The sequence below is a fragment of the Cebidichthys violaceus genome, unplaced genomic scaffold (genome assembly GCF_023349555.1).
Source record: "Cebidichthys violaceus isolate CVI_PGR_0920_01 unplaced genomic scaffold, fCebVio1.0.p SCAF_28, whole genome shotgun sequence".
In the NCBI taxonomy this organism is placed as follows: domain Eukaryota; kingdom Metazoa; phylum Chordata; class Actinopteri; order Perciformes; family Stichaeidae; genus Cebidichthys; species Cebidichthys violaceus.
The window spans coordinates 5158795-5183893 of record NW_027176461.1 but is presented as its reverse complement, the minus strand read 5'-3'; the positions used below and the strand labels follow the sequence as shown (position 1 = coordinate 5183893).

Genomic DNA, 25099 nt, shown 5'->3' with positions numbered 1-25099 from the left:
AATACATTTTTTTAAGAACTTTTGCTGCTTTCAAATCTGCAATAGGCCCAGTTGTTGCTCTATTATAAGCCTCGTCCCCTGGGGCGAGACAAAAAAGAAAAAAGAAAAAGCTTTCTGAATCAATCCAGCCCCACACTGTACTTCATTTCACCCAGGCTCTGGCTGCTACTAGCGGGATTCCTGGAAGGCCGTCCAGACAGAGAGAACATTATTTAATCCAGCCTCAGTGGCTGCTGCGATAAGCCCTCAGACACACCCACGATTTTCACAAGGGGAAATATTCTGCCAGGACCCACAATTATCCAAGTCATAATGACTGGAGATGTTATCAAAGAGAGACTCGGGCCTTAATTGCTCACTGATGTTTGGCTGCATGCGGCGACGTAGATACGAGCAGAACATGTCCTTGTTATTCGGGAGAAAGGGGCTTATCGTTAAAGCGCTGCACATGTTTCTGTGACGAGGTGTTTTCCTGTTATTCCTAGTTCACGGTGTGGGACGCGTTGGACTACTGGCACTACTTGGCGATGTTGAGTCACATTTCCACGAAGCGTTCAGTCAAAATGTCATCGTTTGTCTTTTCCGTTGAACGTTTCGTACTTTACGTCCAAGCGCTAATTATTCATTCATTATTTATGTTGTCAGGAATGAAATATGGTTTTTATTTATTTATTCATTGCTGCTCTAGAGCGTCTATCTCTCTTCTGTGTAATCATGGTTTGGTCTGAGCACATCTATGTGTGCCCAGTAGATATTCTAGGCTCATTGATCTTTTTATCCTTTATATATAATGCAAGAAGAGGGACATCTAGGGAAATCTGCTTATTTGCTTGGTATAAATCTCTTTTAACTCTGCAAGAAAGAAGTGAGAAATGTCTTTAAACCAACATCAGGAGTTTTTCAGTTTTTCAGCTTCACAATTATGTTGCTCAACAAGTTGCGAAAGGTTAAAATATTTACTCCCGGAGATTAAGCTGTTCACGAAAAAAGCTGTAGTTTTAGGGCGACTTTAACACGACTGAGGCTGGCGTCGAGTTATTCTTGGATTCACAACGTACACAAACCTCACCACCATGCCATCGCGTGACCTTGTTGCTACGAGGAACACACAACAACAGCGTAATGAAAATGCCCTCGGGGATGTTTATTGCTGCGTGCTGAGCGGTTCAAACCTCAGGGCTTGATTGAAAGAAACACACAGGGGACCTCAGTGGCGAATGATGAGTGGATGAGGGCGTTCTGCATGAAGCCTGAGGAATGAGACGTGTGACCACAGTGGGGTTTTGACCGCTGGTGGTACAGATGGTTTGGGTGCTGGATCGACTCCTTCTCAGCCCGCAGAGACTTCTTTCACCTCCTAAAATACACCGAGGCTGTTAAGACAGACCAAATTTTGAATTAAACTTTCTACTTCTTTGCCTGTGGGCCGTCACAGCCGGATCAAACGTGGGGGGAAAAAAACAAACTCTATAAACCTAAAATATCCAATTAGTAATTAATTTCTTATAAAATATCAGATATAAAAGTCGAATCAAAGCCAAAATCAAATGCTATAGCGAACAAGTCATACTTGGAACGTGAGCGTTGAAGTTAATGTCTTGGACGTCACAGAGATTCATAACACTTTTGGGCTTTGGACAGCAAAACATGAACGAGAGTCAAGTGGGTATGTCTTTGCTAATGTTCTTGAATAACACCTCCTGGGACTAGTTTCAACAGTGTGCACTCTCCTTCCTTGTCTGTAGGCTTTAGTCTGGGAAATGTGGATCACCATCTGTTGTCGAGTTAAAAACATCTCTCAAGATCCAGAGCATAAACGATGTATATATAATCCCCGTCCAGTGCTCGGCGTTTAATAGCGAAACTAGTGAAAAATTATCGTATTTTTGGAAAGTCTTTTGTTATTCTTAATCTCTTAAATGCTTTGCCACTTGATAGGGAACACTTGAAATGAATTGGAAGGGTGCCAATATGCTTTGCTGCATCCAAAAAACGGTCTGCACCCCTCACACAGGGCTCTCTCTCTTTCAGTTTGCAAATACACTCATAAATCTCCTCTTCCTTTGTTGCCAACAGTGTTTGCGGCGGTTGAGCAGCACAACATTTTCATTGTTTCAGCTGCTGTTCGCTCGCTTCCTTTCTTTCCATTTCTGCCGTTCCCACCAGTTAGACCCGACGAGCTGCGCGTTCCAGCGCAACCTTTGAAATGAGCAATATAGTCTTTAACGCTTTCTGTGAATGAGACGAATTTACCAAGTAGCCTTTTTTTAAATGACCCTAATTATGTGTGGTTCTTACGTAATAAGGGCTTTTTGGCCGACGCTCCGTGTTGGAAAGAGGTAAATGGAACCATTAAACATTTTTGTTTAAATAAAGAGAATAATGACTCGATTTTCCGCGGCAGGACAGAGCGACTCTTGTTGTCGATCGGTCCGTAGACCTGCTGACGGTTCCAGAGGTTCGCCACTCGTCACTCACGAGGGTCATGCTCGGTCCGCCACAGAGAGGAGTGAGACGGGACAAGGTGTCGAGGCTGAGGAGCTGTCCGGTTGTGCCGTGTGACCCAGACTGGGACCGCTCATGCCAGACACCTCTGCCCGCTGTCAGGCTGCCTTGTTTAGACAGTCTGCTCATAGCCAAACGGCTACATCCAACAACCTCACGAGCTCCTCGCATTGAGCCTATTTTCTGCATTAGCCGCCGTAAGCCAGCAATCCGAGCCATTAGATGCGGGTTTCGGACTTTGGTGTTTCTCAAACAAATCAAAATGAAAAACGAGCTTTGCCAAGGTGGACTTGCGCTGAGCTTCGAGTGCTGAGAGGGCCGGTGAAAAAACATTTAATTTCACAATCCTTTCCAACCCACTTGGCGCCCTAAGCCCAGAAGAACTAGGCTCTCTGTCTGAAATGCATTAGTTGTAACTGACAAATACGCTTTAATTCTTGCGGAGATTTATAGAGAGAGAGAGAGAAGATAATGAAAGCACCTCAGAGACCTGAACTGTTGGTGAATGAATCAGCTGTGGGCCATACGTTACTGTGTAGCGCTTCATATAAACACCGTTCTGGGCTACGGAGATGTAAACAATTCCTGAGGATCTGGGTCACTGGGCGTGTGTGAATGTTTTTAGGTGAACAGGATCAGATAAATCCACAATTTCTTTGTCTATAGTAGAAAGACGACAGTCACCGCGGGGATGATGGGAAGTGGTGTTTCCGTAGCCCCAGTGGCAGTGTAGTTCAGCATCAGCAGAAGCCCAGAGGTCAGAGGGTTCGTAAGCCTTGTTGACTCTCCTCCACTTCTTGGACCTGGCTTGGCTGCGAGCTGTTCGTGCTCCAAAAGTACCTCCTCTCCAGCTCATCTGGGTCAGGAGGTCGGCTGGAACCGGCACGACGCCGCCTGTCACGCCTCCAGGAGCGTGAACGTTCAGCGTTCGCATTGCCGCGATGACTTCAAACGCAACGCGTTGGACGCTCCGCTGTTGTTTCGTGCACAGCGTAGACTCTTGGCCCTCGCCGTGATTTGTAATTTACTCAAATGTGATGAGGTTTGGTTCGAGCTGCTTTCCGTACATGAGCGATGATGAGTGGAGGTGGACAGCGCCAATGGTTTTTATGTCTTAGTTGGAGGCCTCCGCTGCTATCAGACACAAGCGCTTTGATCAAGTGTTTGGACTGAGACTAATCGGTGTAAAAGAACTGATTGCTTCTCTTTGAATGTAATCGTTGAGCACATGTTCTGAACATGAAATAATACATGTCATGTACTAGACCCAGTTCAGCATCACAGTGTATGCAAGCGAGTCTCCCTAATGTAATCAAAGTGTCTAAATGGCTTGGCCTCATGATTGCAACATGTGTTCATAATGATTTTTTTTTTGGGGGGGGGGGGCATTTCTAATGCGTTTAATTGAAGTAATTGTTCAGCATTTGAAGATTATATGACAGACCAATTTGATAAATTCCATATATTTCTCCAATAATTTATTTTATTCGCCTCAATTCTGTCTTTGCACCATATGCTCCATTCAGCAGACCTCTTATCAGCGCCGTCAATGATTTAATTAAAGCTGTATGGCCATTTTTTGATACCCAAAAGCACTTTCCCCATCCGATGTTGAAACCGTGTTCCATGTAATCTTGGCAGAGGTCTTCAAAATTGCTTTCAAGTCACCCAGAACAAGGCGGGGAGGAATGGTTGATGCTTGGATCGCGGAGGCCTTGAATTTCCTCATGATGACATCAAACGTGCAGAGTGAGTGCCCCCCCCCCCCCCCCGATCTCTCAGGCAGGGAGGGCAGCAGTGAGCTCATGATGAGGAGGAAGTCACTTTGCCATTGACAGTGAGAGAGACAGAAAGAGCAACATCTGGCTAGGCCTAGGAAGTGAAGCAGGATGCTTGCGGGCCAGGTGTCGCTGTCAGGGATGGAAAAACCCGATCATCTGGAGTGGACGGTGTAGCTGGGGGTTAGCCACCTCCTGTAAGTCCTTACCACCTTGACGCCAGCACCTCTTGTTTCCCCGTGTCACATCCTGTCCCTCCGGGACCCGCCCTGGAGATTCAGGATCTGGGTCAGCAGATGTCAGCTATAGTTGCTGCCTGTTGTCTTTTGAAAAGATGACGTGAGAGACTACTATCAAATGTTTGTCTCTCCTTTTTCCCCTTTTCATGTGGAATGTGGTTTGTGAGTAAAGGGACATGCATAGGCTTGTGCTATATCCAGCACAGCTGGGAGAGGGTGTGTGTGTGTGTGTGTATTCATTTTTGTGCAGCGTGCACACGTGTGTTTATTTGCCCGATTATCGTTGTGCGTCTGCTCGACAGAGCTGATTTAGTGCGCAAATACGTGGTGTGTGGCTAAAAACCACATGTAATACATGTTAATGCACGGTTTATATCCTCATTTGGGGATTTGATTACAGCCTCAACCTTACAGGGCCACAGGTGTGCTTTGTAGAACCGTTCCTCTGATCTCCCTCGACACGGTTCATCTTTTGTCTTTGCTCTGCTGACTGTCTGTCTGGGCATATCAGTGGGATCCAGATGTCTTCTGCTAGGGTTGAATCCCAGCACTCCCCGAGCTTTCTTACACCCCCGGAGCCAAGGTAGGCCCGTCTGCCCGTCTGTCTGAGAGGCACGCGCCTCCCCCAGGTCGCTCACATGAGCTCAGCTTCCAGGTCGTGCAACACAGGCTAGGCTAATTGACCCAAATCAAATGCTCACCGGTAAAAAAGGAAAAAGTGCCCGTCTCAGGCCTGGAAAAGCTTTGTTCTTCGACCCTAGTTTTAATACTTCCTCCAGCCCGGCGCAACGCTCAGGATGTTACTCCCTGGTCGGCCACAGTCAGACAGAACGGGGAGTTCATAATCTAGTCAAGCAGACACAGTGGGTGATGGACAGCTTGTGTAGTTTAATCACACACACTTTTCTCTGAGGCAAACTGATCAGCCACACACAGACAGCGATGAAAAAAAATCCTCTCTTGCAAAAAACGTCTTTAATGTCAAACAGAATATTTTCATTAATTAGAGAGGGTGACGGCTCTGTGAGAAACCCTATGTGCTTAAAAAATGATACGGTATTATTAATACGATTTAAAACAAAATGACTTCCAAATCGTTGTGTCTCATCTATAAAATCAATTAGGCAAAGCTATGACCTAAGGCAGCACAGTTTGTCTCGCAGGAATATTATTTTCTGCTGCACACGCTGGACACACTTAAATGGATTTCACAGCGATGCACCTACGTTGCCGACGGGTGTTTCTTAGCGAGCGTATGTGTATGTGTGTGGGATATTAGCGTCATATGTTTATGGTCTTGTGACGATTTGAACGGCAGGACCCAAGTGAGACGGGGACCCCCCGACTCCTCCCCTCAGCAGACTGGGACCTCCCGCACCGTGAAACGCTATCCATCGTCCTCTGGGCCTATAACGTCCAACGCTCTACCAAATGGCAACGGACGCGGCGGCGAACGCGGGACGTGGCACGGACGGCGAAGCGGGCAACGCAACGCTCACAGCAGGCCCGGCAGCGACAGCCAGCTGCACGGGCAGTTCAACAATGCATTATCACCACCGGCAGGTAAGAACAAAAAACGTGTCCGTTACACTGCGAAATGAATATCACAAAACTTCTATTTGCTCTCACTTTACATGCATACTTAACTTTTCCAATCTCCCTACCCGCGTCAAAACAAACACAGCCCTTCTGGCTCCATGAACAGAGGCTAGCTTGCATACGTACACATGTATGGTGTCATCGTTGAATGGAACATCAACCACGAGAAAGGAAACTGGCAGCGTCCCAGGCTGCACTTCCCTTCTCCCACTGTCCACCCACCCCACCCCTCCACCCCCCTTCTGTGGTCTGCATCACGCCAGACAGACAGACGTTTGATAGAAAAGCTGCATACACTGTGTGTGTGTGTGTGTGTGTGTGTGTGTGTGTGTGTGTGTGTGTGTGTGTGTGTGTGTGGATGCTTTGATATGTTTGGGACTCTGCCCTGTCACCTCTCTGACATGACAGCCGCTGAACCCTGGCGCCTCCACCCACATCAAAAAAGAAATCGTGTCGTTCCTAATTCTTTATTCTCCCTTCACCACTTCATCTTCCTCCGATCCGACATCCAGCATGCACAGCTGTCTGCTGTTCAAGCTTGTTTTTAGCCGTGTACCACAGCAACGGCTGTTGAACGGCTTCCCAACATTACGCAGTGTTAACTTGCACTCAAGCTCTCTTTGTCTCCTTCATACATACACTCATCCAAAACACCTTCTCTGAAAGATAAAGGGCTTTTGGAGGTTGGCCCCTCGATACTTAATAGTATTCTTTCCCCTCATTTGCTGGCCTGTGGCACATCGCTCACTCAGCTGCAGCGGGCCACTGCCCAGCCGTCAGCGCACACCCTCGCACACTTATAAACCTCCCTTTCGCCCAGACGGGGAGTGTGTGTCACAGTGAGGCTGAAGGGGGAAGGATGCAGCTCGTCTCCAGCCTGTCTCTGCCGCTGCTCCTCCTCACCCAGGTGTGTGTGTGTCTTCCAGGGGCCAACCTCACCTCCAACTTGGACCGCATTAAGATCGTCTTCACGCCCATGCTGTGCCGCCGGGTGTGCAGCGGTGGCCGCTGCTACAACAGCTGTGAGAAGGGGGACGTCACCACGGTGTACAGCGAGAACTCGCAGCAACAGCAGCAGCCGCAGCAGCCGCCAAAGAACCAAGGCTTCCGACTCTGTGAGTGTCAACTCTTGGGCCTCTGATTATCATTAACCCCTATCTTTCTCGTCTGCTTGTCATCCATCTTCTTCTCTTCTCCCCTCTGTCACCGCCTCTCTTTCTGATTCTCACACACTTCCCTCGTGTCTCCATCCGACTGTCTCGTTCTTTTTTTTTTTTTTTTTATGGGGTGAGCTTGACAAAAATGGGTTCCCAGTGGCATGCTGTCTGTTCTGAATACCGACCTCTAAAGTGGAGGCAGAGTGGTGGAGATTAAAGCTGAGAGCCACGTTAAAAACTCTCACTGTCAAAGAGAAAGAGAGAGGGGAAAGTGGGAGAGATGGGGGTAGACCAGATTAAAAGCGAGCCCTGTAATAGGGGGCTAATCTCCCCCTCGCACACACACACACACACACACACACACGTGGAGCCGGTGGTCCCACGCTCCCAACACTTAGCCCCATCTCTTTGCGGTTTACACCTCGCGGTCGGCCCTGCCGTTAACCATTTTTACATGCTCCCTGGGAGAGCAGGAACGAATGAAAGAGGAGAAAGAGAGGCAGAAAGAGAGAAAGAGTAGCAGCATGAACAGGATTTTATAGGGATTACATTAAACCTTCCATTTATCCGGGGGGGCTTTGCTCCAAATTCACACAGGAGTGTCCATGGGAAGGGTAGGGTCGTACCCCGGCATGTTTCTTAGTTGAGGGTCCGGCTAAGGCTCAAAATAATGACTGCTTGTGGATTAGAGGGTGCACATACCGCACACATACACATACAAGTCCTCTCAGTCACTTAAATGCAAACTCAAACATGCGACCAACCTTCACTTAGGAGGACCTAGCTGACTTTTGAATTTATAAACAGGTTGATGTTGCAGATTTATGTGCCCATTAATGGGGTTTAAGAACACGGAGTAGATATTCCAAACACTTCAGCGTCCTGGCAGAGGCCTTCCCGCACGATTACATTCCTGACACCTCCGCGTCTTCCTGAGCAGCGGGGTTTGTTTTTAACGCGCCCCAATTTCACTCTCTAGAAATCTCCCTTCATTATGCAAACGCGTGCGTTAAAGAGCGCATTAAAAAGGAGATTGCTTCCCATTTAGGCCAGCATCCTGTTGTTGCTCGGGCGTGCGTATTCGTCGAGGAATGTCAAGTGGACGGCAAACAGTTGTCTCATGCTGTTGTTATGTTCGCTCCGTGATGCAGTAAAATCTGGCTGGATAATTATAACCGGCTCCCTTGATACGCAACCCTGCGTACAGCGCTCACTTTAAAGCCTGACATTAGATTTGGTAGAAGTCTAGTTTATTGAGTGAGAAGTGTGTGTGTGTGTGCGCACGTCGTGTGTGTCTTTTTTGCTTGTTAGTGGTTGTTAAATGGACAGACACATAGGCAGACAGGGAGCCCGGTATGCAGAGTCGACGGTGGGTTTGTTGTCTAAGAATAGTTCCTGCCCCATGCCGGTGTGGGACTGGCCTGACGCAGGCCAGTCGAGGCCTGCGTCCCACATTGAGAGGATTTAATAGCCTCCTTGAACTGATCATTTAGCCAGCGTGTCTAATCACTGGAGGAATTCCAACTCTGGACCTCTCTCTCTGTCTGTTTTTTTATTGTTTTTGTCTCACATTGCTTCTTCCTTATGATCTCCTCTCTCTCTCTCTCTCTCTCTCTCTCTCTCTCTCTCTCTCTCTTTCTCTTTCTCTCTCTCTCTCTCTTCTCTGTTTTCAATCTGTTCCATCCTCCCTCCTTCAGTCTCACTCTTGTTGATGCTCTTTCCCTGCGTCTCTCTCTGTTCCCTGTTTGCACCCTGTTAGCGTGTTGCCGTCTGTCTCAGTGAGACAGGGAGGATGCGGTTCACTGCGTGTATCCATCGCCGGGCGCCGTCTTTCATCTCACACGGGTGGGCCGTCCGTATGTCCAGCCGCCTCGCAAAAGTAGTCCTGTTTGTCTTTTTTTTCATCCTTCATCCGACCATCCAAAACTTTCCTTTTTAGATTTTTTTGATAGCCTTTGATGTTTTGAGTTAGGGGAGGTCAGATCAGAGTGAATCTGTAGATGGGAGAGGCACAAGCATGTAGTGTGCAGGGCTGCCACCCGTCCTGTGTGCCAAAAAGATAAGGCCGGTCAAAGCTGTACTGTCAAACACCATCTGGCCTTTTCTCTCTTTCTCTCTTTCTCTCCCGCATGGTAAGTTGCAAACTATAAATCGAGCTGTAGACTGAGCATGTTTTGTGATTCAATTTACTTATGTCTCCAAGAGCCAGGTGCCCTTCTTGGAAATTCTGTCCGAGATATGATTGGGAAATTCATGTTGTTTTCCTGCTGCCGGCCAAACAAGTCTTCCAGACAGATATCCATATCAGAATTATTACAGGATGAATCATCACTCATCACCATGCACAGGAGTTACTGATGCGAGGCAAAACGCGGTGCAGCAAGGAAGCCCTCGGGACGAAGTTGAAAACAGCATTAAAATGTGCTTACCGTTTGCAAACAAAAGCCTGTCCACATGAAGCCTCAGCACATGCCCTTCCTATTAGAAACACCCTTTCTGGTCCTTATTACCGGAGCCTTGTGCATGAGGATGCATAAATCCGTGTAATCAAATATGGCGTGTTGTATATGCTAACGAATCTTTCACTTAATCTTTTTCTCTTTACCCTTGTGTTTCTCTCTCCGTCCTCTCTGCAGTCTTCTGTCAGATACCCTGTCTTAATGGAGGCCGATGCATCGGCAGGAACCTGTGCTGGTGTCCATCAAACTCAACGGGGAAGTTCTGTCACCTGCCGGCCCCGCCTCCCGCCAGACCCACCCCTCGCAGCCACAAGGATGCCAGCCACCAGGGACCAAAATCTCCCCCCCTCCACTCCATGTACACTCTGCCACTGTCCAATCAGCAAGGTAATCCCCCACCGCTGTGGCCAATGGGAGCGCAGACATTGGCCTTCTTTTTAAGGCTACTTTTTCAAGTGTGATAGGGGCTTTTATCCTTTTTCATTTATTTTTTTTAAATGCATAAAGACTACTCCTCGATTTCCAACACTCTGCCATTGCAAGCCAACAGTGGTCAGACTCAATTTTGAGCAGAATAAGTAATGGATGACTTAGTGGTAGCCGTCACAGGGTCCACACTATGCTGCTTTTATCAAACAGAAGTGTTTATTAGAAGCAGAGCACGGCCACATCATGAAGTGATGAGACTGAAATCAGATTAACTCACTTTCCTCTTCTCCTGATTTCCAATTTCCTCGCTGAGCATCTCGCTGAGCATCTCGCTCTAACAGTAACTAGCAGAGGCTTTGTTTTAGATTGTTTTAAATTCCCCTCAGAAATCCTCTGTCTTCCCGTTTGAATTAAATTAAATTATGATAATTGAATGACATGAGTCCAATGTCTGGATTGTCATGTCGCAACAAAGAAATGATCCTTCGTGTCCGTATGCTTTATATAAACACTAAGGGTCACGCACAGGCCTCTTGATAACGTCTTCTCCTCGGTCTCTCCTTGTCATCTGTCTGTTCGACTATGATTCATGAGTGTTGGTCAGGATTCTGGGAAAGAAACTGGCACTCCCTGAAGATAGATTCTTCCCTTCTGCGAGGAGGACAAAAGAGCTCATTCTCCAACATCTTCTCAGTTCCTCAACAAATCTGTTTTTGGTCTTTAAGATGATTTGATTTGAACCAAAGAATTCAAAAGTCTTTGTGTTGTTGTTGTTGTTTGGTCGTATCTTAATACCGTCTTCATTGCCCGGGAATTCCCCATGTGGATCGAGCTAAGTGTGTGTTGAACAACTCTGTGCAGGATGTCAGCCGATAGCTCGCAGACTGCAGCGTGTATATACAGCTTTTATCCCTTGGCCAAGGATGCTTCCACTTACATTATCCAAAAATTGTAACTATAAACGAGGGATACTCAACTCGCTTTGGCTGGGGGCCACTTTTGCAAAAATGACAGGAGGCCAGGGTCCAGTTAAAAGACACGCACATTTAGTGCCCCTACCTCTGTGGCATGGCCGTAAATTGAGCGTCCCTGCTATAAATGATCCTCTACATTGTATAAACTGTGGGTCTCTTCTCCTCCAGTGTCTCTCCACCCATCCTTGGTGAACGTCCACATTCAGCACCCTCCAGAGGCCGAAGTCCAGATCCACCAAGTAGCTCGGGTCCAGCCGGGACAGAGACCGGTCACCGCAGACGGGGCTCACTCCGTCCAGCAGCGCTCTCAGCCCGGGAACGGACATGAACCCGCCAGCGACCACAGCAGCAGGCAGCCACACACCAGTGGGAACGGGAACGGGAATCACCACGCCAGAACGCACAACCATCAGAACGGACAAGTTGGGAGATGCTTTCAAGAGACAGTTGATGGACAGGTATTGTGTTAAGTCATTAAAACACCCTATGCACACTGTCATCACTAGCTGACTTAAGCCACCTTGGCGTGTCCTAGCCCATTGCAGGTGTTGACACCAGCGAGTGAAAGTGTTGTTGTTTTTTTTACCACGGGTACCGTCACGCTCCCATCCCGTCACTTTCTCTGATTGCTGCTGTCTCAAACAGGAAGTGGGCCTGTAGCTATGATTCATGTCATGTGCAGGATTTACGAGCTCCGACCACACGTGTCATCTCATGCTCCGCCGGTCGTCGTCCCCCCCCCCCCCCCCCCCCCCCTCCCGACATCGGCATGTTATGAGTTGGGATGTGTTCGGAGGACAAAGGTTGAGCTTAGAAACTTCAGCCCATGTGGTCCTCTTTGTGGCTCAAAAAACGCGTCGTCGTGGGCCACAGCACATGGCCTTCAGTCATGGTGTGTATGGTGCCATGCATACAGTATGACATGCGCCACAGATTTACTAGAGGTCGCACGGTCGGGATAATGTACAAACGTCACAACGCACATTCGTCAAAGGGAAGAGGAAGTTAGGAAAAGGAAGTACTTAAGTGGCAGTGCGTGAGTTTGGCTAATCTGAGGCTTAATACAGCATATGTTTGCTTGGCTGTAATGTTTGACTCGTAGCCTTTTTGCTGTGCAGTTGAAACAACACAAGGATCTGCAGAAGAGTTGTTTTTGCCAGCATTATTCCTCGAACAAGTTTGTTTGTGCTGATCTGCAGCTCCCATTCGCTCTACTCTGGTTTCACAAAAGAGCTTTGAAATGAAAGCCTCCAGTCAAAATGATTTTTCAGAACCTCAATAGAAGCGCCCCAGAGATGGAGCGTACAAAAGATTCAGCCGGTAGTTTCCCCTCTTCTCCTGCCAGTATGCCAGTTTTGGTTTTCACCAAAAGAATGTCCTCTTTAGTCTCATGAACCTCTTTTGGCAAAATAAAATCAATAAGGTCTGATAGGAATCTCTCTTCACAATTAGCCAAGTGCCTAAAAAGGCTTGCCAGGAGGTTCATAGTTGTTCTGGAGACTCGGCGCTTGTGTCCTCCTCCAAACTAACTTGTCTCAGATGTGTCCCGTTCACTCTGTCCTCTGTTACACATGCGCACTCGGACGAGAACATAACTTACAACAAGCCTGCACCTGCCAACACTTGCACACATTTGAACACAAACAAGCATGCGTGCACAAATATGTACACTCAGTAATCAGAACTTATTTCTTAGATTTAACGCAGATGTGTGTTGTTGTAGTGTGGCAAGCCTCTGCCAGGCCTAACCAAACAGGATGATTGCTGTGGAAGCGTGGGAGCCTCCTGGGGTCTAAACAATTGCCAAAAGTGTCCAACCAAACCAGGTAAGCCTTCCTGACTAAAGCCATCCGATCTGAGCAATTTCGTTGTTCCGCTCTGTTCCATTTCATACTTAAATCTAATCTATTTCTAATCTGGTCTAATTCTGCCGGTATTAATTTCTGTTGTGCCTTTGGTATGTTGATCTCTTGGTATTCGTGTGCTGTTTATTCACATTGGTTCAAAACAACAAGACGCAGCTGGGCTCTACTTCCACAGCGCTGTATATCAAGGTGTTTAGTCAGTGACGCCAGTTCTATTCCTCAGCAGCAGTTGTTTATGCCTGGCGGATTTTTACGGCATTCATCACAGGCCTAAACAGAACCGACGACGGGTGAGGATTAGCACATAGCGGCCTTCATTAGAATCCTAAACTCCTGTGTGACTCGGCCATGCACTCCGATTGTGAGAACGAAGCTGTTTTTGGCTTTCGGAAAACCAAAACCCGGGGAAGTGAACGAAAACACATTTAGCATAAAGATGAGAGGCTGGCAGGAGTGCCACCCACCCTGCGGGGCGGATCGAGCCAACGTGGCCTTGAAAGAAGGAAACGAACGCCCGCAGTTCAGCCGCTTCCCCCGACCAGAGCTGCGGTAGGTTTGAGAAACAGCAGCTGGGTGGTTGAACGCCGGCACCGCCAGGCAGGGTGGGCGGTGACACCCTTCACTTGTAGATGGAGGCTCTCACTCGGCCTGACAGCCCTGCGTGTTGCACGGAGGGGCAGGACTTTTGCAAGGACTTTCGAGGGCCTCCTGGGAAGCCGCCGCTTTGGTGGCACGTTGGGGACATTTCATAGATTACGCACAATCACATCACGGCCATGCCTGCACATGTTTGTTGTCTGTCAAAGTCATCATAACCTGTTTAATGTCTGCCTGGACCTTAATCAGAAGCAGACGTCATCCCTCTCTATCGCCTCCATCTATCATAGATGCCGATCCATTCTTTTCTCTCCCCCTCTCTGTCTCCCTCGGCATGCCAGATTCCTAAGTCCCCCGGCATGATCTCTTTCGACTCCCAGATGTCCCCCCCCCCCCCCCTCCTCCCTCTGCTCCCTCCTTTGAAGTTTTTGTGGCAGAAACGGAGCGAATACCCCCGTTCGCTCATTCTTGTGGTTGTTTTTGGGGGGCAGCGCACTGTAAGCCCGGGGTCCCAGGTCACACATGCAGGCAGGGAAGAAAGGATGAAGAGGAAAAAAAAAAGAAGTCAAAGTGAAGTCATGTCCCAGAAGTATTGGAAGGAGCTTTAATAAATGAAATGCTTTGAATTCCTCTGAGTGTTATTGTTCTCAGTATAGACACTTGGCGAGATGTTTCAGCTGCATTCCTCCCTGACTGGCCCGAGATGTATGCTTTCTTACGTTTGACAGGAATGATGTATAACCTGGAGACAACAGTCCCCGAGAAACCATGCTGTCCGTTTTACTTCGCAGTGAATGGGTCAGTTGTCGGCTTGCAGTGTGGCGAAAAGTCACATAGCTTTTTAAGAGTGTCCTGTGTCTCTTGTTAAGTATGTGACGGTGTCATGAAAGCACAGTTTGTATTTTGGGGTGTGAGGCTAAGGGTCAGTTTATAGCAGGTTCAAAAATGCACTGTTGACTGAGAGGAAGCAATTTTATTTTATAGATGACGCCAACATGACCACGCTGTGTTCACTTCTGTTTTAGTAAGTCTTTGCTTCCTGGATTTACTTCAGATTTCTCTATTATCTTATTTATTATTATTATCTTATATATCAGCCTTACTCAACATAGTGAAGGATACAGTGTCGTATAGTATAATCAGCACAACGCTGGACACAAGTATAGACTCAGAATGTATTGCTGTGTGGTTGAGTCTCTTTGTGAAGTCTCGTGAAAAGTACACATTTCAGCACAGCTGACGATATTATGGAGCGAGCTTCTGCTATCTCTGCGGGAGCTGAAGCCCTGAAGTCACATGCTGAGGATTCCTGGGTCATAACGAGATCCAGATCAACCAGAAGAGGCTGGAGTCCAGTCCATCCCCTCTGGTTCTGATGATGAGGTGGCGTACGCTGCACTTTTGAGAATCCGAATCAAAACTGTCCTCGAGTAAGCACAGGTCCCCGAAATCTAGTCTATTCTCGAGAAGCAAAGAGGCAGCAGGACAGTGTTGTTTGTGCAACTCTGGGGATGATCTGAGGTCGCCCCAACTGAAGGCCATGTGCTGTGGCCTGAGTCTGACCCATATACTGCACTGTTGACATGACTCTCTATAATTGTGCCGGCAGCCCCTCCCTCGCTGTGAATTTCACGGCTAATGGAATTCCACAAGCCATTTGTCTCTCCCCATCTGTCATTGCTGGGCAGCGTCTCCGTCTCTGTGACTCTCCCAGTCTGCGAGGCTGGGAGGCTTCCCAGGGAGCCAGATGAGACGTCCCCGGAGGCCCGAAGGAACCGCCACGCCCACAGGAGCCTCGGCTTCCTCCAACTCTACGTACCTGGGTCATCAAGGTCGTCATGATGTCACTGTCACTGCCCCACCCCCACCCCCACCCCTCCTTCTCTCTGTAACGAGGACACTATTCTTCATGAGGTTTGGATCAATATAGTCAGATGAGGCAAAGAAGGAGGGGGCCCACGGAGCTCCACAGACCTTCCCACATGAACTCATACTCGCCTAAATCTCCCGTCTATTTCCCCGACATTAAGTCTGACATCCACCGAGGAGGCAAAAGCCTGCGCTTAATACGTATTGTTAGCGCTGATCAAACATGAATACTTGTTAATTACCAACGAAAACCAGAGAAGCAATGACTTTGCCTCAGAAATAGGCAGTCGCAGCTCTGGAACAGCTCGGCAGCAGCTTCTCATGGCGATCGGATAGAGACATCGCATGTCTTTGACAGCGTATGATTCATTGATGTTGACTTAGCGCTATCCCTTCACAACTAGAATGATGGAATCTATTAGCCAGGCAGCAGCGCGGCTAATCAGCGCTGAGCAGACCCGACCGCTACAAGACGTAAATCCCCGGTTGGAGGCAGATGGATTTTGAAATTTGTGTTGCATTTCTTAATTGGATACAAGTGAAGTTAAGCGTGTTTTTATTGGGAATGTACCACGGCAGGCCTTCTTTTGGAACTAGCCCAGGTGGTTACTATACCACAGTAAATTGCAGATTATAGAGGAATGTGCGTCTGTTTTAAATGTGCGTTTGATGCGGTTTCCATTGACATCAGCATCTTGGAGAAGGGCGTTAAGCAAAATGTTCGAATTACAAACAGAGATGTAAACGCATACTTTCGTGAATGAGAACAATGAAAAGTATGTTTTAAGTAAAGACTTAATGTTGCAGAAAAATCGAATAATCTCCCAATCATAGCCTTCTGGTTGCCGAGCAAGTATCTTGTAGCTTGAACAGTGTCTTTCGCGTCTGTGTATCTGTGGGACGATGTTCATATTAGTCCCATGTGTCCTAACTGATTAGTCTTTGCTTCACTGGCAGGGACACGTTATTTACAGGGCATGTGATATGGAGCGTGATAGAACGGCAAACGCGGCGCGTGCCAAGGAGACCTTTTGTTTTCAAAGCAAATGACTTCCCCTTAAGCTGTTTGCTCTAATCAAGCATTGGCTCAAAGGTCAAGAAGAGATGGCTTTGCTCAGAGACTCAAAAGACTCAAAACTCTCCTCGGTGATTAAAGAGCTCTCTTTTGCTCCTAGTTTTCTCGCGGTGGCACCAGTTTGTCCCGTGGCGGCATGTCAGAAAGTAAACTGCTTGGAAGGAGGTCCTGAGAAGGACTTGGCTTTGGTGTTGGTTGTTTTCCTATAGATTGGCCCCCAATGGAGTGGAAAGGGAACACGGTCTCCTGTTCCCGTCCCGTGGATGGCATCGATCCCTCCTACCTCCGTAATCCGTCTCCCACGCGCTCTCAGGTTTTCCAGACAGCTAATAGAAGAAGCCCAACACTGAGGTTGCCTCCCAGGCAGATCCCCGGGGAAACTGGTGAAGGGCTCTGAGCCCCGTGATTGATGGACCAGACCTTTCAGTCGTCTTAGAAGAACAGCCCCCGGGCCGGGTGGTCCGCAGAGTGATTGTACCAAATTAGTAATTGAATATTTCTGTACAGCCGAGGAGCCCGTCTGACCGTAAACTCTCTCCGTTCTCAGCCTCCTGCCTTTTTTTTCTCTCTTTTACTTTCTCTCTCATTTTGCATAAGCTGTTCTTTTCATTTGAATGCCCTCAGCAGGGCCCAGTGTGGAGCAAACTTTACTTTAAAAAAAAAAAAAAAAAAAAAAGGGGGATTAATGCAGATTGAATTTAGGACCAGCACCGTCTATCAAGGAAGCTCCGTGGAATGCGAATTACACTTCCAGGTCAGGAAATTCGAGCAAATATTACTGAAGAGTTGCCGGTGGAATGGGCGATACCATTGAGTGGAGACGGACAATGAATTAGTAAGGGGTGACAAAGTCTTTTGTTATCAGGACTAAATGGATACACAACAATTGGAAGCTTCTGTCTGTTCCCTCAGTGGATACAGAACAGTCTGGGTTTACAGTCTTTGTAACCAGGGGTGACACTAATGATGCGCAGCTTGAGCTCGCTCTTGCAAACCACTGCCTGTGTAACTCCATGTTTTCTCCACAAGTGACTGTAGAAACAAGCATGAGAACAGGCACGTAATTAAATCCTCTTAAGGATGCCGTAATTCTTAGCTTTTTTGTACAATAACAAAAATGACAGCGGCAAGTCGTCGCCAATTTTTTTTTTTTTTAGTTCTGCTGATTATCGTCTTTTTTTTGAGGTGAATGTTCAGGAGACATGGTTCTGATTTGCTGGTACAATAATCTAAGAATTATGTAATTGATAAATGAAACGGCCACAACTCTCTGCATCGTATAATAAACGCATTCCAGCAGAGGGAAACCGGTATGTGCTGTACGTGTAGAGGGCTGTCGTCAACCTCTGGATGCTATGAGTGTCAGCATCTGGCTTTTAAACTTGACTGCAAACAAATTGCCCCGAGGGAACAATAAAGATCTCCTAAACTGAACTCTGATAACAAGCACTTTCAAGATCCGGTGAGGCAAATGAGAAAAATGTTGAGCGCGATCAACCAAATTAGATCCTATTTGCAAATAAAGTTTTTACGAACGCGGACTGGAAATGTGTCCGGTAAATGTGGAAACATGCCAAGCTTTACATCACGTCACGTTTAATGGCGCTACTTACACCGTTAGGTCCGCTCAAGACTTTTACAACGTCTCCATCTTTTCTCTCAACGCCATTTTAAGGATTCGAAACGCGCCGTCTCTCGGATTCATGTTGTTACTGACTGCAGAGGTCCTCACCTCCCTGCTAATAAGCTTTATTGAGACACCCGGACCTCCCCTACTGGGCTTCCCTTGGCATGTGCGCCCTGCTGTCACTCAGGCCAGACTTTCCCTGATCCCGTCGCCGCAGGAGGGCGTGCACACCGCCCTACCACAACAGCTCATTACTCAGAAAACTTTGAAAGGGGGGATTAGGAGGGTGCGGAGGAAGATGAGGAGGTGGGCAGACAGGAACAGGGGCGTCACTTTGACACAGTTCCCCCCCTTTTTTTTTTTTTTTCCCCCCGTTGCCCCCTTCATGCTGACCCACTTCTGCTTTGTCAACCCTCAGGTACATTGACCCTGCCTGGTCCAATGGGTCACAGCAGGACCAAAACATAACTCAGCTTCCAGGATCCGTGTTCCCAAAGCCTCCGTGTGGCAACACATTCCAGTCACTCCTGGGAAAATGACACAAACTCATGACCGATCGCCGGGTTGTGTGTTGACGGTAGACGTTTACGGGATTGCTAAATTGGGATCCAGTACACACTGAATGTTTCTGACCACTTGGTTTGGAACGTCAGCCCACATGGTGCCTAATTCTTTCCATTAACCAACTTCGATAATGAAGGACAGAGCTTCCGAACACAGATTTCATTTGATAAATTAGATTCATCGTATGCGTTTGCTTATGTCTGTTGGCACAGGCGGCTGATTAGATCTTCGGTTCTGAAGTTCTGCTTGTCCGCATTCAGGCAATCAGTCATTTGCATCAGACCTCCCTTTCGGTCACACATCTCAACACCTTTGCTTTTCTGGAGTTTTGGTCACAGACGGAGCAACTTGTCTCTCCTTCCCAGCGCACTCTTTCAGGGGAAGAGATGTGTTTTCTTTGCTGGCAGGGCTGTGGCTGTAGTTTACTGCAGTGTAACCTCTGGTTTCAACCCTTCGTCGCTGTGGCAGCGCGTTCAAAGCAGCAGCGCGGTGCTTTGGTAAAAAAAAATCTTTATTTTTCCTGGCCGTGGTTTGCACCCAACGATTTTCAGCACTGTCATTTGTTCCTGTTTTCTGGGAGTGGGGGGAATCTTGGATGCCATGATTTCTCCTTTTCGTTCACTCTCATTGGATGAAAATGGATGCAAAGTCGTATTCCGCCATTATTTATCTCTTTCTTTTGAAATCTTGGAAGAAACAACATTTTTGTGTTTATGTGCTACAGAGAATCATACCTACCGGGATTAGGAAGCGATATAAAGCACAGTTCGACCGTCATCGCTTTAAACTGTCTGATTTATGGCAGTAATCTGAATGGGCTGTAACAGTGAGAACCAGTTCCGTCATGCTAATGAGCGTGTCGTTATTCTTAAAGCTTTCCTCACCCAAACACACATTTTACCCTCCAAAATCAGAGGGTGGATCATCTCCTTTCAACATGATGTGAAGCAAAAATCTTCATCTCAGTTTATGTCATGGAAAGATCTGCTCCTAATAATCACCCTCTCTCTCTCTCTCTCTCTCTCTCTCTCTCTCTCTCTCTCTCTCTCTGTGTCTCTCTGTCTCTCTCTCTCTCTCTCTCACTGTGTCTCTCTCTGTCTCTCTCCCTCTCTCTCTCTCTCTCTCACTGTGTCTCTCTCTCTCTCTCTCTCGCTCTCTCTCTGTGTGTCTCTCTCTCTCTCTGTGTCTCTCTGTCTCTCTCTCTCTCTCTCTCTGTCTCTCTCTCTCACTGTGTCTCTCTCTCTCTCCCTCTCTCTCTCTCTCTCTCTCTCTCACTGTGTCTCTCTCTGTCTCTCTCTCTCTCTCCCTCCCTCTCTCTCTCTCACTGTGTCTCTCCCTCTCTCTCTCTCTCTCTCTCTCTCTCTCTCTCCCTCCCTCTCTCACTGTGTCCCTCTCTCTCTCACTGTGTGTGTCTCTCTCTCTCTCTCTCTCTGTGTCTCTCTCCCTCTCTCTCTCTCTCTCTCTCTCTCTCCCTCTCTCTCTGTTGGTCTCTCTCTCTCTCTCTCTCTCTCTCTCTCTGTGTCTCTCTCTCTCTCTATCTCTCTCTCTCTCTCTCTCTCTCTCTCCCTCTCTCTCTGTTGGTCTCTCTCTCTCTCTCTCTCTCTCTCTGTGTCTCTCTCTCTCTCTATCTCTCTCTCTCTCTCTCTCTCTGTCAAACACTCCGATACAGACACACTCAAACACAAACAGACTTTTTTCTGATAGTCACATTGACCTCTCTGTACATTAAAGCAGCACGCGGGTGCTTGACTGCGTGCCGAATGAGTAATGACATAATGTTTTCGGGCCTCTGTCACCATGGCCACGCTGGGTTATTTACTGCAGCACTTCTGTGAACCTCTAATGTACACACCTGAATGCACACAGCATATGATTCCCATTGCTTTTGGGGGGGGATTCTGGGACATTAGCCTCTTGTTTAAGTAGATTCGCACTGCGGTCGGTGATAAAGGTCAGGTCTGTCACGTAGGCTTCCTCAACATATTTATGATGTAAGCACTTCCTTCACGTGTCCCTTGGGGTTGAGGAGAGTTATAGGTAATATGATTATACATGACGTCAAGTGTTATCCTTACATTCTGCTGGATGGCAGTGCTGTCTTATAAACCTGGTTGATGGGTATCCATTTCCACACGCTCACTCCGGAGTCCCACGGGGCCCAGATGTGGGTCCCCTTGATTTTTCCTCATGCCAAGACGCTCACATCTGTAAGTTATACGGTCCCCTCCTGAAGGGAGGATGCGATGCTTTGTGACAGAAAGCGTCGGCGCTCACAGATCTTTTAGCTCTTCTGAAGCTGTGCTTTGCTCTGTCTCTTTGCAGCGTATGCGGTGATTGCAAACGGACAAGTGGAGTGTCCCAAAGGCTTTAAACGGATGAATCTCACACACTGTCAAGGTAAGCTTTAAAATATGTCGACGACTGCGTAGCAAGTTCAGTATGTTCTGAATGTCATCATATGATTTAACCCACTACGAATTTTAATAGGTAGCTTACCCATAACAAAAAAAACGCAGCTTATATTAAATATAATGGCATGGATCTGATAAAAAAAAACATATGTTTCTATGAATAAATGGAACCCCCGTGGACCCCTATAAAAGTATTGCTTGCTGTACGTCTGGCCCCTGTGGGAACCAGGTCAAGACTACAATTAGCCTTGGTCCAGGGTCAGGGTTCAGCAGCCAATAAGCACCTGCGGCTGCTGTTTTAATTGGTCTTTAGGGTTCTCGGTTGAGAATGGTACAGCAAGGCTGCGATTATTTTTCCTCTATTGCAGCATCCCAGAGGTGTCTAGTGGACAGCTGGCTGGTAGATCCTGAAGCCACCCACAGCCTCTGTAGACAACGTCCCACAAGACAGTTCAGACTATTTATATTTGTTCCTGGTGTTAGTATACAGCACTGGAATTAGTTGACATGAGCAAATAAACCGCAGCTGAAAGACACAGGAAAATTACACCGCTTAATCTCCGCACAGAGCGACCGACGCCGGTACTTTCGATAACCAAACGCAGCTTCTCCGACGCTCGGCCCGAGCTGCGGCGACGACTCGATTTAAGGGTGTCGTGATCCAAAGGACAATGCTTACTGAGGCGCAATGGAGTGCAACAACGTAGCGGTCCAGCTTTGACTACATTCATATCATGCCTCATCCGCTGGTTCAGCAAGTTCACCATGCTTTCCGATACAGTGCGATGCTATTGGCCCATTGATGTTATCAGGTACTGACTTGAGCTGGGAGACACATTTGAATCAAAATAAAGACATGTGGACGAGGACACACTTATTTTCCGACAGTGTATCAACAAGCCAACACATGTGGAAATGTATCTTTCTATTATTCATGCTTGTCTTTTGTGATTGTTTCAAGATGTTCCTCCCTTTCAGTTGCTCATTTCTTGAGTTCCAAAAAAGCAAAGCTGACAGTTACCCACAATATTTACTGGAGCGCTTTAAAGTCTCTGTCCTGTTCAGCTGCTGCTCCATTCCCCCAAATTATTTCTAATTTCAGGTTTCAATGCAACTGCCAAGGAGCAAAAAAAATCCCTCTTTTTCTGGGATTCTTTCATTATTATCAGGACGGCGTCCAGCATGCCAAACCGGGGCTCCCAGTCTGGGCTGTTAGTCGTGTGTTTTATTGGAATAGAGCAGCGCTTGTCTTCATATTCGGTAAATTGCCGCGATTTACTGCTTTGCATTCCCCTGACCCTTCAGCGATATCCACGCTACGATAAGATGCCCCGTCGGAGCCGCGCGATGCTCTCCGACTTCAGCCGATCCCCTTATCTTCAGAAGCCGCTCCTCAGAAACTAGGTCAGCTGAATTGGCCGTTTGTAACCGCCCTCGTTTAGATGAATGGCAGACATTAGATGGCGTCTCTGCTGTGGGCGGCAAACCGGTGCTCGGAGGAGCAGGTCATATTACTCATGGGCCGCTTCAAAGAAGAGACGATGGAAGTCTTACGTAACTCTTCTGACATTTTGGACCAACTTAATAAGAGTTACTGAGAATTTTTAAAACACTGACATTTGACATTTATCATATTGAGAAGTGCAACAGGTTGAGGCCTCGATATATTAGGTTATCCAGCAGGAATTCTCTCTTGTGAGAATGTACTTTTGTCAGTGATGGCTGCTTTGGCTGTATTTTGACAATGTGCATTCCCTCTATTCACAGTTTCTGAACAGATGCCTGTCTGGCCCCATAACTTATGTCTGGTTTGAGACTTCCAAAGTAGTCGCTAGGTACTCCCTTTAGCCGTAACAGCCAATACACATTGAAGACGGCGATGCTGCCAGTTTCTTTTTTACGGTGCCTGCCGGTGTTTATGTGACTATTGTTTTTAACGGCGTCTAAGGCCAAGTGAGGTCGCAGCAGACTCGCTGACACTTAGCGCAGTTTGGAAACTTCTCAATGAAGCAATGAAGTCATCCAAATGTATCATTAGACAATAAAAAAAAAAAAAAAAGAACAACCGCGTCAGCTAGAGCAACCAAGCATAGATTCAAAATAGATGTTGAGATTAGTGCTGATCATGACAGGTTGTCATGGAAGTCAGTTTCAATCCCAATCAACCCAGCAGCAGACTGTAACAATAGCACTAATCTGGTACTCAACCGAACCATGGATTAAAGACCCCATGTGATTAAGGCTGAGCCCAACGCTGACCTGAACTCTGACCAGATAGCATGCTGCTTAAACTAAACCCAGCTCCCACAGTACCTGTACCAGACTATTGTTGCTCCTAGCTCTGCAGAGTGTGTCTGTCATCGGGCCGGCGTGACATCTGTGGTCTGCTTCATTGTCTTCGCAGTGCGGGGCCCTCGTCCTTCGCTCGTCCAAACAGGTCTCGTTTGCTCACGGAGACACGGGCTTGTTTACGTTGTCATGGCATAGAGGCTGGAGGCTTTGGCATTATGAGGGCAGCCTCCGCTTCAGAGAGATAGAAAAGAGAAATGGAAAAACAAAAGGGCAACAGAGGTAGAAAAGAACAAACAACAAAAAGGAACATTGTGGCATTCTCTGGATTTTCTTCAGTCCACGTAGTTTATCACCCTCAATCCCCTGTAAACTCACTTTTTCCAGCAGGAAGCGAAAACAAGAAAACAAGAGCAGATTAATTAGAATTGGGAAAATCCGCGGTGGCAGGCTGTCGGGTTCCAGTCGTCAAAGCACTGGGAAAAGACCTAATGATGTGCTCTTAGTTTAACACGGTAGAACAACAAACTTCGCCTGGTCCCAGTGCGCTCGCAATCGCATGACTAAGCGCCTGAAATATGTCCCCCTATGCTCCTGGCACATTAACTGGCTCGCTTGCCTCCATTTGGCTTAGTGACTTCTGCGCTGTTGGAGCAATAAGAAAACTCCGCTGGACGCTGTATCGCTCCAGCACACGGTTCAGGAGTCAGAGAGGGAAAAATTGACGTAAGCGAGGGGACGCTGTGACCTTATTGGACGCCGCGAAGGAAAGATGCTGACGAAGATTACAATCCAAAACATTCTTCCATTTCCTCCGCGTGATCGTCCAGATTTCAAACTCAAGGTTTATAATATCTTGCGGTGAGAAGGGTTCGTGATTGAGTGTGTTCTGCTCTACAGAGGTGAAATGTATTATGTGCTTCCTTCATGTCATCACTCCTCCTTCCTTTCATACAATTGTGAAACCTGAAAGTTACCATATGTCATCACCTCCCAGCAGCTGGGCGGTTTTGAAATACACAATCTATTGCAATATTTTTGTCACCTTTTTGAGGTGTAAATGCTTTACGGCGTCTCTAAAAGCCTTACGTCATCTCTGCTGGGATGCTCAGTGAGCAATGCAGTACAGCACATCTGTTATATTACGGATTGTTTATTGATTGTCAGAGGGAAAACTTCATGATATTTCCATTATGAGAATGGACGAAATACTCCACGACTGACGTACTCCATCTCTTTCACAGACATCAACGAGTGCCTGTTGCCTGGGCTCTGTAAGAACGCCGAATGCATCAACTCCAAAGGAAGCTACAGGTGCACGTGTAAACCAGGCTTCTTGTTGGATGCCGACAGGAGCCACTGCGTCTGTGAGTATCGCCGTCACATTACGGCCGTGGTCGTTGTCTCGTGTATTGCATCGGACTAAGGAGGACCCATCGCTTCTCTCCCTAGCGGACAAGGCCGTGTCCGACCAGAGGGCGTTCTGCTACCGATCGGTGTCAGCGGGCACGTGCTCTCTGCCGCTCGCTCAACACATCACCAAGCAGATCTGCTGCTGCAGCCGCGTGGGCAAAGCCTGGGGCCCCGGGTGCGATCGCTGTCCTTTGCATGGATCAGGTACAGCCTCCAGGAGTTACCCCGCTGACGCATCTTTTTGTGCCA

At 47.5% G+C, this 25099-nt stretch overlaps 1 protein-coding gene across 1 annotated transcript in view; it reads left to right on the top strand.

Moving 5' to 3' along the window:
• Positions 1-25099, top strand: part of LOC137880432 (latent-transforming growth factor beta-binding protein 2-like) — a 74365-nt gene that overhangs the window by 21043 nt on the left and 28223 nt on the right. The window contains exons 4-11 of the mRNA XM_068721803.1: positions 5841-6085; positions 7048-7236; positions 9915-10124; positions 11309-11598; positions 12864-12966; positions 21060-21134; positions 24682-24804; positions 24890-25054. Of these exons, the coding sequence (XP_068577904.1) occupies positions 5841-6085; positions 7048-7236; positions 9915-10124; positions 11309-11598; positions 12864-12966; positions 21060-21134; positions 24682-24804; positions 24890-25054 (1400 nt within the window). The remainder of the gene's footprint in view (positions 1-5840; positions 6086-7047; positions 7237-9914; positions 10125-11308; positions 11599-12863; positions 12967-21059; positions 21135-24681; positions 24805-24889; positions 25055-25099) is intronic.